This window comes from Setaria italica, chromosome IX (genome assembly GCF_000263155.2).
Source record: "Setaria italica strain Yugu1 chromosome IX, Setaria_italica_v2.0, whole genome shotgun sequence".
Lineage (NCBI taxonomy): Eukaryota > Viridiplantae > Streptophyta > Magnoliopsida > Poales > Poaceae > Setaria > Setaria italica.
Genome location: NC_028458.1, coordinates 47088949 through 47105571, shown reverse-complemented (window position 1 = coordinate 47105571; position 16623 = coordinate 47088949). Strand labels below are relative to the sequence as shown.

The following is a 16623-nucleotide window of genomic DNA, read 5'->3' as shown; positions in this document are numbered from 1 at the left end:
ACAATTTGGAATGGAGGGAGTTGCTCCATGTAGCAGTTAGCACCGAGTGAGGCCTGGTTTGGTTCACTGACTTATGTAATCGGTTTTGTAAATAGTCTACGTTTAATACTCCTAATTAGTATCTAAACATTTGATGTGACGGGTGCTTAAATTTAAGTCAGTGAACCAAACCAGGCCTCACTCGGTGCTAACTGCTACATGGAGCAACTCCCTCCATTCCAAATTGTAAGTCATTTTGGGTGCATAGCTTTTTACTATGCATTTAGATGTATGTCATGTCAAGATACATAATAAAAATCACCTACAATTTGAAACGAAGGGGATAGCAAGCGTGTTTTCAGGAAGGCCAAATAAGACTTGTTCTGAAAAATCTGCTTGTTATAACCTGTTCCGAAGAATAAAGGCATGTTCTTCTTGCCTTCTTCGGTGTCAATTGCGTCAGTCAACTGTTGTGTAAATATTGAGGTTTTACTTATTTGGTTGTGGATCCTGTTATATATATCACCTTCTCAAAGGGGTCACTTTGAAGTTTTTGAAAACGAACACTTATCTTTACCTTTTACCTATTATTAAAGCAAGTAATGTTTCTGCCTGGATTTTTCGTCCGTCGGGCTATTTTTTAAAAAAAACCCTGACATTTCATGATATCAACCCGCAGTCCCGGGGTCGAATGCGCCCGACCCTTGAGGGTGGAACTCCGCCTTGCCCGACCCCGAGTGAAGCTCCGCCTCGCCCGACCCTGAGTCCTGGGGTCGGGAGTGTCCGACCCCTGAGCGGAACGTTGGAGTAGTCCGAGGCTATTTTTCAAAAAAAACCCTGATATTTCGTGATATCAACCCACAATCCAATTTTGAGTATACGCCCGACCCTTGATCCCGGGGTCGGATGTGCCCGACCCCTTGAGGGTGGAACTCCGCCTCACTCGGCCCTTAGTCCCGGGGTCGGATGCGCCCGACCCCTTGAGGGTGGAACTCCGCCTCTCCCGACCCCTTGGTCCCGGGGTCGGATGCGCCCGACCCCTTGGTCCCGGGGTCGGATGCGCCCGACCCCTTGAGGGTGGAACTCCGCCTCACTCGGCCCTTAGTCCCGGGGTCGGATGCGCCCGACCCCTTGAGGGTGGAACTCCGCCTCTCCCGACCCCTTGGTCCCGGGGTCGGATGCGCCCGACCCCTTGGTCCCGGGGTCGGATGCGCCCGACCCCTTGAGGGTGGAACTCCGCCTCGCCCGACCCCGAGTGAAGCTCCGCCTCGCCCGACCTTGAGTCCTGGGGTCGGGAGTGTCCGACCCCTGAGCGGAACGTTGGAGTAGTCCGAGGCGAAGTCGAATCCGACGCGTAGTCGAACTCGAACTGGTTGACTTTGAACGTCTCCTCCTCCTCCACTTCCAGGAGGAGGCACCCGCCCGTCAAGAATGGCCACAGCCACGACGGCGCGGCCATCACCTCCAGGAGGTCCTCATGTCCACCGATGACATCCCGCCGTCCTCCAACGTCGACGCCATCATCCTCCGATTCTTACGCCACTTCAGGGACCCGCACGACGCCAGCCGTGTCGACCAGGTAATGGCCACCGCATCCTCGAGGCGGCAGCGAAGCGGGCAGCGATTGGAGTGGAGGCCAGACTGCTAGGAGAGCTCACTTCCGAATTGGATCGGAATCGAAGCTGACTCGGGGCCAGACTGCCAAGAGAGTTCGCTGCCGAACCGGATCGGAATCGAGGCCGACTTGGATAGAAATCGAGGTTGCGTTCTTGCCTGTATAAATAGCTGCCGGGTTGTGGCCAGGAGCCCAGGACCTCCTCGCCATCGAGAAACTGCTCAGCAACACGCGTATAGATCACCTCCATCAACGCCAACACGTGAGCAAGTAATGACCCGTAGCAACGCACGGGCATTTCTACTAGTTCTTGATAATTTTAATAAGTTCTTGAAAACGAACACTTATCCTGTTAATAATTTTAATAAGTACTCCAGAAATAAAAACCGCGCGTAGCCCAGCACAGACGGCCTGCCTGCTCCAGTCTCCGGCCCATGGCCACACGCCTGCGGCCCGTCCCATGTGGCCGTGTGCAGACGGTGCGTTACGCGGCGATGATGCATCGCCCAGCGCGGCTGCCTTTTTGGCGTGCAGCAAACATGTTACAGCTCGACCTTTTGGCGTTCCTTTGCAAAACACAATGCAGAAGTTTACATATGCACACACATTCATCCTATAGATATTTTATAAGCAGATCCGAAAATTTTGACCAACTTATCTTTGACTTCACACTGAGAACCGTTAGAGTAATAAAGATAGCAAAATTGTTCATGTTAGCTATTCCGATCGACAATTGATTAATGTTTCAAAACTAAACATATCTTTTTCACTGTTGGAAGTACATCGTACCTCTTTATTTAGCCTGACTATACTGTTTTTTTTATGAATTACCCTGACTATATTGTTGCGGACTCGTGAGTCGTGACTGAGTATAAGGATGCGTCATGCTTCCTTGTCAAGTTCATTTTATCATCTTTTCTTTTGGTGCGCTAACATTCTTTTCCCCGTAGCACGCGTTCAGTGAGAACCAGACTGCAAATTCCTGTCGATCCGATAAAGTTTAAGTTAATTATCCTTATTTTTCTATCAGTTTAAACTTTTTGTATTGAATTGGTTGTGCAAATGCCCACCTTTCCTATCAACTTAAGTTGGATTGGTTGGTGCATATATTTATAATCCTTCACTATCAAACATGCACCATTGTATCTAAACAAGTAGCAATAAATCCTCTACGTAGAAATCAAATTTTTATCATAAATGTAATATGAAATAAGTATACTACTAAAACATATTTTATGGTAGATTTAATGAAACTAATTGCATGTCATATATGTTGGTAAACTTTATTAAAATTAGAGAAATTTGATGTTGTCGTAGTTGTCGACGAATACACTAGCGTTGCATTTCTTTTCTTAAAAAAACATTGCGACTTTTTCCTCCTTAAATATAGTGCATATAATTTGGTTTGGAAGCTAAAGTGTGCACCAGGGGGTATGATTGATTAGTTGATTCTCCTCTAATTGTATTGCCAGGTAAAAAAATATCACAATAAAAGGCTGTGAGTTTTTTTCTCTTTAAAAAGAGGCAGTGAAGGGTCTGTCCTTCAAACACATGCCTGCCTGGTGAACCACGTGGTCCAAAAAAACCACATCAAAAATTAATTTCCGTTGTCGCTGTACTGTTTGTGCTCGCAAACGTGAGATGCTCCCAGTCCCCTCGTGGCAGACGTTGGGCATCTCCCCATCGTCAAATCAAAGAGTGGACCACGGGCTCTGCAGCGCTTCATTATTTGAGAACCGGTGCGTGTTTCGCGTGGCTGGGCAGGCTGCGGGCCTCCACCACCGGCGAAAAAAAGAACTTGTCTGCATCTCGCTGCATTTGATGGCAGGGACACTGCAACAGCGACCTGTTCTTATCAATAATACAGTTGAGGACGTTGAAAGGGTATTTAAAGGGTAGATCTTGTGCTTGGAGCCACGGAACTCCATACTTCCCCACGAAGCAAAGCAAAGCTGCCGTGCTCTGTAAAATACTGCCGGTAAATCCCTCTTGTTTTGGCAGCCCGCCGGCCCACGCCTGTCTTCCTTGACTCTCACCCTGTACGTCTAAATCTGCATAAACTGATAAACAATCCAAACTGCCCCATAAATATTTTTTTCAAACAACTGCAAGGATTTTTCCTTTTCGAAAGGACTCTACATGTCTATATCTATATATAATCTTAATATATATATATATATATAATATTAAAGTGTGTTGGTTTCTTCCTATTGTCATAGTCGTTTTGCAAAAAAGTCCCTCAATATTTTCGTAATCAACCCGCAGTCCTTGGAATATGTCTTAATAATTTTGCAAAAAGATCCCTAAATTTTACTGCAATTGTGGAGGTGGAGGGGCCCGCGCCGGCTGGCCTCAACGCTGGGGTCAGGGCCACCCGCTCCGGGGTCGAGTCGCCCGCGTCGGCCGGCCTCGCCTGGGCTGTGTCGTCTGTCGCCGCCGGGCTGGCGAGCCACCCGCGCCACTGGTGGCCACGCCGGCCGCCTCCGCCGCTGGGCCGGGGCTAGGGTGGTCACCACGCCTGCCACCTCCGCTGCCGGTGTCGGGCCGAGGTGGCCGTCCGGCCGCCGAGGCTCCTCCGCGGGGGTGCGTCGGAGAGGTGGGAGAGGAGAGAGAGAGGAGAGGTGGGAGAGAAGAGAGGGAGGGAGGAGATAAGGTTGGTTGGTTGAGAGGGAAGGGTGAGAGGAGAGTTTGGTCAATAGGAACGCTCGATTTCGGAGTTGTGGATCAATGACGTGGGAAATATGTTTCTTCTCTAAACTTGTAACACATTTTTGGACTACTAAACATCTCGAATGAAAAAGTTGTCAACTACAAAGTTTAAAATCTCATCAAGCTCTATAATTTTGATATAAAGTTTGTATTCACCGAGATCGTACGTAAAAGTAGTTTGTATTAAAAAAATACAGCCTTCAAACTTAATCATTCTCATCCTTAGCTTTGTTTCTATTTACGTAGCCCAACAACGATTGCGCCATCATCGTCGTCATACATCTTGACGCCGCTCCCATCGTAGGTTGCCTTCTACTGCGGCAATAGGACTCCAAACGGTGGTACACCACTCAGAGCTGTGCCCGCTCCCGCTTCCGTTGGAACGCACGAGTTCCATGTTTGAGTCCCATGTAATAAATAGATGGCATCAAACCATCCACAAATGTCTTCTACTACTATACTTGTAATAACGTGAGAGCAAGTAAGAACCGTAGCAAACGCATGGTCATTTGCATTTCTGCTAGTATTGTCTAATGACACCAAACGCTGCTCCATATTGAAACCGCCAAACCAGAGTAGACAAAAATAGGGCTTTGATCTCGTGAGTTTTTCCTTGAAAACATTATCATCCACGAGCAATTGGGTAGCTTTGCCTTTGCACGAGATGTTGACCTGCCGATCGGATCTCGAGGCTAATTAAGATTACTACTAGGAAAACCCATAGCCTCTGACCCACGCGATCCCCAAAGCTCCCATTCTGCCATGCACGGACGCACGAGGGCCGGCCGCCACGAGAACGGGCGCCCTGGCCCCACCAGTCACCGATCCAACGGCCGCGCACGTCGCGACGCCGACGCGGGCGGTCGCTGACAGCCTTCCGTGCCGCGTGGTTCGGTTAACTTGGTTGGCTGGACTTTACTTGGACGGGGCAGGAGCAGCCGACGACTTCCCCCGCGCGGAGGCGTTCCAGGTCGTCCAACGCCTCCATCTCCATCCACCCCCAGCAGCAGCCGATCGGCCTCGGCTAGATCTCGCCGGCCGCCCCCAATTGGCCTCCCGCTCGTGCCGCCGGGGTGGTCTTTCTCTACGCCTGCAGATCTGCGGCTGCTTGCGGCCTCGTGGGAATCTCCGTCTCCTCGCGTTGGATCGATCGATATCGGTCGATCTTCCCAGCGCCGGCCGGTTCCCCTCCGTCCCGCACGAGTCCTTCCGAGGACCCGGAATTTTCAGCCTGCCCGGCGCGGAGATTCGGGCCTTTTTATCGAGTCAGGGGCTCCCCTGGACGGTGAGGTTCCGTAGGTAGGAGGGCGGTGCTTTGATCGGAGCAGGATGAGGGGGCCGGCGTGGCGGGCGCTGCTGCTGGTGCTGGCGCTGGCCTTGGCGGACGCGGCGGCGGGGAGGTTCGTGGTGGAGAAGAACAGCATCCAGGTGACGTCCCCCGACGAGCTCAAGGGCAAGTACGAGTGCGCCATCGGCAACTTCGGGGTGCCGCAGTACGGTGGTACGCTGCACGGCTGGGTCGAGTACCCCAGGTCCAACCGGAAGGGGTGCCAGAGCTTCGACCAGTTCGACATCTCCTTCAAGCCCAAGAAAGCCGGGGGACGACCCAACTTCGTCCTCCTCGACCGCGGAGGTGATGGATATTCCTTTTCCTTTTGTCTTTGGCCCCCTTTTGCTTTTGGGTTTATTGCTTCGATTAAATTCTGCTGCGGCGCCGCCCGGTCGGTTTTTCTGATCTTTGGTTGTCCAGCTGTTCTTTGGAACTACTCCTATTTGGCTATTTGGTTGGTCAAATCAGTGAAACGGATTGTAGAGGGTAGCATTTTATCGTGATTCAGTCAGTCTAGCTCTACTTGGCATTAATTACTGGTCAGTTGCTGAAGATGTGTTGTGTGCCTTTCTTTCTTTTTTTTTTTTAACAAACCGCATGCGTGTTTCATTGTTATAGTAGAAAAAATAAAAGATTACAGCCCCGGGAGGTCATAGGCAGGAAAAGAAAATAAAATAGACTCACCCGTTTGGATTGGGACATCAACGCGGGTAGCCACTCAACTCAAAACTGCCACACCCAACCGGTTGGATTGGGACGTCAACACGGCCTCATCACTCCACTCGCCACGGAGGCACCCACCAACATTCACACTCATGTATTCGCCGAAACCTCTAGGCGTGGCCCTGCGTCAACAGGACCCATAGAAACAAACTGCACCGCACCGAGAAGGCCACCGCCATGCGGGACCCTCCGCTGTAGTGCAGCTGTAACTCCACCTGATAGAGTGATACCACTGAATCCAGATCTCTCGCAGGTTGCCTCACAGTCGCCACCACGATAACACAACGCGCGGGGACCTCACCACATCCGCCGTTGGACTCCACCTCGCTCTCGTCGTCTCGAAAAAACACCACGCGCAGGGGCCTCGCCACGCCCGCCACAGTACTCCACGTCACGGATTCGTTTCTTTTGTCATTGTCAGAGTGGTGAGCAATGTTGCCCCGCTCAACAAGATCTCCATCGATCAGCCAGGCCGTCGCCGCAGGTCGACTTCGCCTCGTTGCTTCATTCGTGCAAAAGTATCCGACGCCATGTTAGCAAGTCAGAGAAGTCGCTTGCGCCGTCTTTTGACGATGTACCGCACCAGGTAGCCCAGCCAAACTGAGCAACCCACCGCGGTCCGCTGCAAGCCTAGTTGTCCCACGATGTTGTTGCCACAAGCGCCATCCTCCGACGTAGTCCCACGCCGCACTGATCGTTACCAAGCAATGCCAGCCGCCACCAGCCGCCACGGTCCGCTGCAAGCAGCCAAGACCGACAACCATGCGACAACCCCTGGCTGCCACCATAACTGTGATCGCCTCCACATGGCCTCGGCAACACCCGTCCAGCTTGCCACACGGCAGAATTGTCGCCACTACCACCAGCTATGGCCGCCTGTGACTAATGGACTAGCAATGCCACAGACTGAGATGGGTCTCTAGAGACGATGCCTTCAAGGTGGGCATGACGCCAATGGCGCCACTGTCGCTTGTCCAGAATCTGGATAGGGTTTTCACCCAGAGGACCCCGTGCAGCAGGGTTGTAGCTCAGACATGACACCCCCAACGAGGAGAACGACGCCCTAGGGCGCCGTCGTCATTTTCACCAGCAAGAACGCCGGCGAGGGATTTCGCCCGAAGCATCCCAACCCTTGCACGCTCACGGCTCGGCACTCCTGGCCATAGTCACGGCAGCCCATCCGGGGCGGCGTCGCCGCCGCGCCTCCTCACACCACGCCGCCGTACCTCCACCTCCGCTCGCTCGCCGGCAGTTATCCTCCTCGCGCCGCGCCCTGCGTCACCCCGCGCGCACAGCCTGTGCACAGCGCCTCCTCCGCGTCGGCGCCACCTCTGCGCTGGCGTCACCTCCGCGCTGCGCCTCCTCTGCCGCCGTGCCAGCGCGCCGCCTCCGGCGCGTCCTTGCGCCTCGCAACAAGGCCGCGCGGGCCACCGGCCATGCCCCGCCGCGCCGGCGCGAGGCCGGCAGGCCACCTCCCCGGTCAGCCCTGCCACACCGGCGCCCGCTGTCACCGGGTCTGCCCCGCCGCGCAGCCACCGCGGCCCCCCGCGTCGCTCCCTCGTGGGGGAAGCTGCCGCCGTCCCGCGTGAGGCCGCCAGAAGCCCTGCAACACGGCCTCACAGACCCCATGCACGCGTCCAAAGGGCAGCCCCGCCAACAACCGCTCCACGTAGATCCGGCCCCGGGACACCGGATCTGCCGGCCTGGGTCGCTGCCGCCACCTCCATGGCCGGCGCCGCCGCGTTGTTGACCAGGCGGGAGCACCCCGGCCGGCGAGAGAAGCCCCGCTGCCGCCTTCCTAGCAGGTACACGGGCTTCCGGTGCCCTGCTCCGGCGGCTGCGAGGTGGAGAGGAGGCTGGGAGGGGGGTGGCGACGGCGGAGGGTGGGGTGCCGCCCGAGTCGCCCCCCTGCCTTTCTATTTTTGGCTCCTATTCCCTTGGATGCAGGCATGCAGCATACTCCTGTGGTCCTATTGAGTAGCTTTGATGCTATATATGATCCTGTGGCTATCCACCTGTTGGTTCAATTGAACACTTGTAGAACTGCTCAAGGAATTGCCTTGGTTTGCATTCAGGGAGTAGATCATTTGAACTACTGTGGAACATAGAATTGGCAACACAGTAAATTTGGTACTTATTGAAAAGGAGTTAATAATATGTCAATTTGTATGAGGTGGTTTAACCATTTAACTTAATTAGTTTTGATGACTATCTTTATGGTATATTTCCGTCTGTGACAAATTTGAGTCATGCTTGATTTATATGATTACATATTATCAGCAGATACCTGGTTATTTGCCATATTTTAGTGTGTTGCGTTGATATTATTTGAACCTTAATTTAGCCATGGTTCCTATGGTTTCAGAACCAGAGTCTGCTAAATGACAAAACTATATACGAAGCACATCTTCAAACTGGTATCATGCAGAGCTGCAATAGCAGGTTCATATTATATGTTTAATTTTAGAAAATAAAACTGCATGCAGTTTTCACATTAAAGTTAGAATAGGATTCACAGGTTCTCACCTATTCATCTTTTTAGGATCATATGACATATATGTCATAATTGATTCAGGGAAAACATTATTAACGATACTGTTCTTCATGCAAAACATTGAAGTATACAAAGATTTGGGTGCTTAAAGTTCTTTGCTACACATTACTGGAATTTTCTGGAAAAGTTTATTCTAATTCTCCAATCTATTCTGTTTGAACAGAATGCTTTTTCACTGTCAAGGCATGGAATGCCCAAAATGCTGGAGCTGCCGCAGTTCTTGTTGTGGATGACAAGCCAGAACCTTTAATCACAATGGACAACCCAGAGGAAGGCAAAGAACACCTAGAAAACATCACTATTCCCTCAGTGCTTATAACAAAGAAATTGGGGGATCAACTTAAGAAATCTGCAGAAGCAGGTGACATGCTTAGCGTTCTTCTGGACTGGAGGGAATCTCTTCCGCACCCCGATGAGCGTGTAGAGTATGAATTCTGGACAAACAGTAATGATGAATGTGGTCCTAAATGCGATATGCAAATGGACTTCGTGAAGAACTTCAGAGGAACTGCACAAGTTCTTGAGAAAAAGGGTTACACCCAGTTTACTCCTCATTATATCACATGGTATTGTCCAGAAACTTTTGTCACGAGCAAGCAATGCAAATCACAGTGCATCAATCATGGGAGATATTGTGCACCAGACCCTGAGCAGGATTTTAGCCAAGGATATGATGGAAAAGATGTTGTGATTCAAAATCTGCATCAAATTTGTTTATTCAAGATTGCTAATGAGACTGGCAAGCCATGGTTGTGGTGGGATTATGTGCATGACTTTGCACTTAGGTGCCCAATGAAGGATAAGAAATACACACATGAATGTGCCAGTGATGTTATCAAGTCACTTGGTGGGTCTATTTGGCACTGATTTCATGTATCTCATTTGTTAATTTGCCGATTCTCTATTTTTATTATTCATCAGTAACATATAACGACTAAATTATTGCCAAGTATATCTAATGTGACACCTCATTACAGGATTGGACGTTGAGAAGGTAAACAAATGTGTTGGGGATCCTGAAGCTGACGAGGAGAATGAAATTCTAAAGGCAGAACAAGATGCTCAAGTACGACCGTATTCTTAAATAGCAGCATTTTTGTTAACCAGCATTGCATGGTTGCATATTAGTGTCAATTTATGGTATACTTAGTAGCTCTATTCTTTTACTGTATAGATTGGTAATGGTAAAAGAGGAGATGTCACAATACTTCCGACCCTTGTCATCAACAACAGGCAATACAGAGGTCTGCCACTATTTTGTAACACCATCTTTTGGGCTCAAAATGTTGCTGTATCACATTTTAGCTTTTTTCCCCCTTCAGGTAAATTGGACAAAGTTGCTGTTCTGAAAGCAATCTGTTCAGGATTTGAGGAGACGACTGAGCCTGCTATTTGTTTGAGCGAAGGTCTGTAAGCCTTTTTTTTTTACCACAGAAGTGTTCCTAGATCTTATATGATGTGACATTTACTTTTTTTTCCCCTTTCCCTCAATTTATTTCATATAGAAATTCAAACGAATGAATGTTTGGACAACAATGGTGGTTGCTGGCTGGACAAGGCTAATAACGTTACTGCATGCAAGGTACCTTTTTAATGCCACACTTACTGCTGACGGTTAACCTTGCCTTCTTTAGTTCTTTCTCAATTGTTATTTGGTAACAGGTTTTAAATGCCTTATATGAAAATGCAGGATACCTTCCGTGGGCGTGTTTGTGAGTGCCCTATTGTGAAAGGTGTAAAATTTGTTGGTGATGGATATACACATTGTGAAGGTACTCTATGATTTAGTTCTAGCATTACAATGGCATTAAGTTATTTCTATGGTGGTATTTTCATGATCAGTTAAGAGTTATTATTTATTCTGTCTTGTCATTTTGGACATTGCATGGTCTCCAATTCATTCGTTTTTTTCCATTTTACAGATATTATTGATAAATAGATATGTACACAGTTTTGATTAAAAAAAGCCACAATATTATTTTCATGCAACAAATCTAAATGCTTGTACACCAGTGGGTCAAGTTTTAAAATATTGACTACACACATTCTAAGAGAATAAGTAAAATAGAATGGAGGTTGTTGTAATTTGTAAATCAATGTTGTTTGCATTACTGTGTAGCATTGTACTTCTGTACAATAGGATCATCGATCAGATTTATGCAAGTACAGCTTTGATTGACATTTGCCATGGACAGCTTCTGGTATTGGTAGGTGTGAGATTAGTAATGGAGGGTGCTGGCAGGAAACTAAAGATGGGAAGACGATCTCTGCCTGCTCAGTAAGTAGATGTTTTCTTAAGACATTAGTTTTTGTTTTCCAGTTTGTTGGCAGTGTGAAACCTAAATGTGCAATTCTGCAGAACGAAGAACCTGATGGGTGTAAATGTCCAGCTGGTTTCAAGGGTGATGGAGTAAAAAGTTGTGAAGGTACCATTCAGAAACTGGATTTTTACAGCCTTGAATGCAACATTAATCTAAAGGTGCACAAATTGATTTCTATGTTGGGGCATAAGTTGATTTTTACAATCGACACACTGAATTCATAACAAAGTTTTAAAATCCCTGGGCAATAAAATCCCTGGGCAACTGATCTAAGAAAACACAAGGTTCAGCTCGACCAGCTGTCACAGAAACCATGAGCAAAGCCAGATACGGGAACAGTGCATATCAGAAATTAAGTGTGCTATGGTAGAAGACACCGTAAAATGAAGGTTGCTCAATCAGAGTTGCTGCCGGTCTCCTTGCACTCACGGTAGAATATAATCCACCCCTAGTGAGTAGTGACCTCTTTGTGCACCATGAAACCCATTGCTGTAAGAAATCAACAACCACCAGAGGAGAAACTGACACATTCTGAAGAAACCTGCTCATTTTTTGTCAGGCATTCAATCAACTCCTGCTATAGAAAGGATGCTGTCTTGTTTCTATTGGCACCTTCAGACCCGAGAAAATTCAACTCACAACCTCCTGACTGTGTTGTTTTTTGGTGCCATTTCGAAGCATCTCTGATCCAACGCCATATAAACTTTTCCAGCAGACACCTAGAAGTTACATGATTATGATCAACAGTTGCATCCATTATCCATGTCACACTCTACATCATCATCCCACTCGCGTTTAGCATTGATTCCACAATTGTTTTTTTTATCGAATAGAATATCAGTGCATTAAGATAGGAGAAAGGCCAAAATAGCCAATATAACAAACACACCCACACTTGCCCCAAGGGGTTCTTAAGTTACCAAAAAATTGTTTTAGCACTTCATATTTATCCAATACTGCCACTGTTTGAGAAGATAATCTTTTACTAGGAATTACAGTTAAGTTCACCTTTTGAGCATTGTTCTATAATTCTGATCTTGAAAATTTCAGAGTAATATGAAAAATGTTCAGTGATCTATTTTAATCTACCTATTTGCAGATATTGATGAATGCAAAGAGAAACTTTTCTGTCAGTGCAAGGGTTGCAGCTGCAAGAATACATGGGGAAGCTATGAGTGCAGCTGTGGTGATGACAAAATGCTATACATGAGAGAGCATGACACTTGCATCAGTGAGTAGCTAACCTGTACTTCTACGTAGCCATCTGGTTCTGTCTCTTCATAACTTTACTGGCAAGTCCTATCTATGTGATGAGAAGCAATGCACTTGTGAAATGCTTTCTTTTGTTCAAGATGATTGATCTTGTATTTCCATTTAAAGAATGAAAGAAACTCACTTTTTCTCGGTCGTCAATTAGTTTCTGGAATAACACACTTATGCACCAGTTTCTTAATAAATAGTGATTATTTCAAAAAAAAATCTTGATGTTGCACAATCTTGTACTTTAGCCTTACTGTGTGCCCGATCTAACCAAGCTATTATTAACCAGATAGTCCTAAGTTAGTACTAGTGAAGTGGAGAGCATGTATGTTTTCATCAATGTTATATGGATTCTTGCTGCTTTAAAGTTTCTTCCTGTTTTTTATTTCCTTTATCTTTTGATATTGCTTGACGTCAAACGCCATGTGATAATCATAGTTTTATGGATGGAATTTGTGGACCTACCTAAATGGACATTGTTGTGTCCTGGTCATTATCAGCTCTTAGGTCTTTTTTCCCTCTAGCGTCACTCTAGTGGTGGACTTCAGTTTCTTTAACATCTGATTTCAAAAGATAGCAGTAATTGATGCACATGTGCATAAATAATTTTATCGGTACTGTAAAATTCTAAGATGGTTTGCGCAAGTAAAGTGGACTGATATTCATTTCACCTTTTTGTACTACTAATCTTATGCCATTTTCTGAATGCTGTGCAGGCAAAGAGGGAACTACCGCAACTGTTGGCTGGAGCTTCCTCTGGGTTATCTTCTTCGGACTTGTTTTTGCTGGGGTTGGAGCATACGCAGTGTACAAATACAGGCTGAGGGTAAAACAACTCTGCACCTCTCAATCTCCTCTCTACCCTTTGGTCTTTACTTGCAAGCAGTCACTGATATTACTATGATGACGATAAATTAGTTCATGCCTGAACCATATCTGCGTTATTATTTGTCATCAGAGTTACATGGATTCGGAGATCCGCGCCATCATGGCTCAGTACATGCCTCTGGATAACCAAGAAGGAGCAAACCAGCAGCATCATGTCGCGCATGCGGATGATATTTGAAACGGCGCTCCTTTTTCTGGAGCAGCATAGGAGGAGAGGGGCGTGCAACATCTCACCTGTGCTGCCGCACCAAGGCACCAGTGGACATCAGACTTTGCAGAGGTCAACTAGGCGCGAAAGATACGGGTGGTGTGCGAGGAGATTTGCCGTACCATGTATGATTCTAAGAGAGACACATTCTAAGATAGGGGATGATACCATCTTAGTTTAGCCCTTGTTCGCCTTTAGTTTTTGTTCAAACTTGTGTGAGTTCGTGTTGCCCCGTTTCATATACATGTCTACACTCTGTAAATACTGTTGTTCAGACCATAGATTTTCTCTTGACAATACCTGAATAAAGCTTGGGCCTACAAGGCTGCAAGCGTTATATATACCAATGCTTTAAAGCATTGGTTATACATATCTGTATCTGTGATTACAGGTTAGTATTTCACTGTTGCTGTTGGCATTGGAACCTGTCAAACAGAATTGTTTGCTTATTTGCATGGTTATGGTAAATATAGTTTAATGAACGAGCTGCAAGCTTAGGCAACCGTGAGATTCTCCGTGCTCTACTCAAGAGAGGCCATGAAAAGGAACACTGCATGCTGATTGCTGAAGCATTGCGATGCTAGGATTGCAGCATACAGGCAGGTGCTTCAAAGGTGGGGAGAACAGAGAAGCCACAAAAGAAGGGCGCGCGTGTTGCAGCTTTTCCATAGAAAAGCACAGGCACCATGATACCGTGTGTGCATTGTGATATTCTTTCCTTTCTTTCGAGGGAGGCTGCTCGATGGGTTCCTTCTGCGCTTTTGATGCTGCTGCTACAGATTCTTTGCTTTGAGATGCTCGCAGCTGCTACGGTTGGTCAGGATGGATTAGTCCCGAGATCAATTCTTTCCAACCGGTGGTTTGGCCATTTCCTGCTGAAATGCCAGTGGGCTTCTCATCTTTTCAGGCTTGGCATGGCTCAAGAGAGAGAGCTAGCTGTGAGTCCCGACCCCGAACTCCCCGATACAGCCTCATCTGCAGGGTGCGGATACGGACAGCATCTGATTCAAAGGCAGCAGCGGCTACCTCTAGGCCTGATTTGATTTCCTGCTTATTTTTAGCACCCGTCACATCGAATGTTTAGATACTAATTAGAAGTATTAAACGTAGACTATTTACAAAAACCCATTACATAAGTGGAAGCTAAACGGCGAGACGAATCTATTAAGCCTAATTAGTCCATAATTTGACAATGTGTTGCTACAGTAAATATTTGCTAATGATGTATTAATTAGGTTTAATAGGTTCGTCTCGCCGTTTAGCCTCCACTTATGTAATGAGTTTTATAAATAGTCTACGTTTAATAGTTCTAATTAGTATCTAAACATTTGACGTGACATGTGCTAAAAATAAGCAAAAGTAACCAAATGGCCCCTAGAGACAACATGATCATGGTTCAGGGCGCTATGCATGTGCTGCACTCGGGCACTCGGATAGCTACCAGCTGAACACTCACTCTGCTGGAGTGCTGGTGAGCCTTTCGAGATCGAGAGAGCGTCCATGGTATTGTCAGTTGCCCACCATGTACCAGCTGAACGCGCGCGCACTCTGCTGGTGAGGGCGTTGAGGCTTTCGAGAGAGGCAGAGAGTGTGCCCGTGATCGATCATGCGAAACGCAGCAATGTATCGTATCCAGGGGGGGCATGCATGATCGCCCGGATCTCCGAACCTTAGGTTAACGCTGCCATCGTGCTCATCTGCATGGACAATCATGGGTAATGAGCGGCTTGGAGATCTAAGCAGATATAAAAGTATTTGGAGCGATCTGATAGAGGGCCTGGCCTGGCCATCATCCTATGCCGGATCGGATGGCCGGACATACTCATGAGTCATGACTCATGGAGCTCAAACCTCCAAGTGCAATCCTGATCCAGAGGATGAAGGAGTACATGGAAAACAATTCAACGACGATAAAAACTCTGTTTGGGCCACATGAATTCCGCGCAAGTCCAGTTTCAGTAGGAATCACGTCGGTATCTTTCGAGTTGAGAAGACACGGCCAGTCGGCCACTACCTGACAGTCCGTGAAAGCTGAGACTCGACCGTTCATGGGTAGCTAGTACGCCTAGCGACAAGAAACCCCCCTCCTATTTCCACTCCCGCACTTTCATCGTCGGGAGCGGGACAGCTGGGAGCGGAAATAGGAGCGGGTTATACGGGTGTGCTGAAATGAATCAATACGGTTGGAAACTCGACGGAAACAGATGGTAACCGAGAACTTTAGTCGGGACACACAGACCACACTAACCATCAATAAGATTTAAGAGACCCCTATATGTATCCAATTTTCTCCATGCGGAACAATGTATGGTTCAAGCGTTCAGCACATGTATGTGCATGTTCAGGCACTAACAGAGAAGAAAACTATGCTAATTACTATAGCAGTCCCTGCATCAAACGGCAAAGGGTCTCCAGGACCACGGTATGGCCGCCGCCGCCGCATTTTTCAAGATTCGCAGTTCCAAAGCTCACAAATCCTCCTACTGCCCTGCCGGCAGTGTGACACGGCATCGGCCCCGACCCCGGCCTGGCGTGCGCGGCGCCGCCCCAACCCTGGCCCTGGCGAACCGCAGCGGCACGTCCCGATGTGCGGAGGAGGCACGGATGCGGGGGCAGCGGAGGCGCGGCTCAGGGCAGCGCGCCACCGGCGGTGGGCGGCGAAGGCGTAGCTTCGCAGGCCACGGTGGCACGGCCTCGCAGGCAGCAGCACGGCCCTGACAGGCGATGAAGGCGCGGCTTTGCGAATTGCGGCGGCGCAGCTGTGGTCATGCCGCCTGAGCGGGAGTCGGACTGAGCATGAGGCGGCGCGGGTGGTGAAGGTCTGAAGGATAAGGTTTGAAGGATATGGTTAGGGTTAGCTGTTGGGCTGTAGTTAACTGATAGGCCGAATATCCATGTCAAATTCGGGTTAAATTCAGATCCATACCGATCAAATACGGGACCCAGGAATTTGACCGGGATGGAACCTTTCCGTTTCCGTGCCGCTCCTGCAGGCCGTCGACCCGTGACCCATCTTGAATCCGGATTTTTCGGGAA

The 16623-nt window shown here is 48.1% G+C and overlaps 1 protein-coding gene across 1 annotated transcript; it reads left to right on the top strand.

Annotated features, from left to right (window-relative positions):
• The first annotated feature begins 5632 nt into the window (after positions 1-5632).
• LOC101758515 (vacuolar-sorting receptor 1) lies at positions 5633-13994 on the top strand. The gene is made up of 12 exons (XM_004984409.3): positions 5633-5936; positions 9074-9757; positions 9888-9976; positions 10085-10154; positions 10233-10316; positions 10416-10492; positions 10601-10682; positions 11106-11188; positions 11270-11336; positions 12331-12462; positions 13208-13317; positions 13450-13994. The coding sequence occupies exons 1-12, from the start codon at positions 5633-5635 to the stop codon at positions 13555-13557; spliced, it is 1890 nt and encodes a 629-aa protein (XP_004984466.1). The 3' UTR covers positions 13558-13994.
• Positions 13995-16623: the final 2629 nt, after the last annotated feature.

Excerpts from the sequence above, each read along its gene's own strand:
- LOC101758515 (XM_004984409.3), top strand. The coding sequence starts at position 5,633 with ATGAGGGGGCCGGCGTGGCGGGCGCTGCTGCTGGTGCTGGCGCTGGCC. Across the intron at positions 10,155-10,232 it reads CAACAACAGGCAATACAGAG|GTAAATTGGACAAAGTTGCT; the intron begins GTCTGCCACTAT and ends TTCCCCCTTCAG. Across the intron at positions 10,317-10,415 it reads TGCTATTTGTTTGAGCGAAG|AAATTCAAACGAATGAATGT; the intron begins GTCTGTAAGCCT and ends TATTTCATATAG.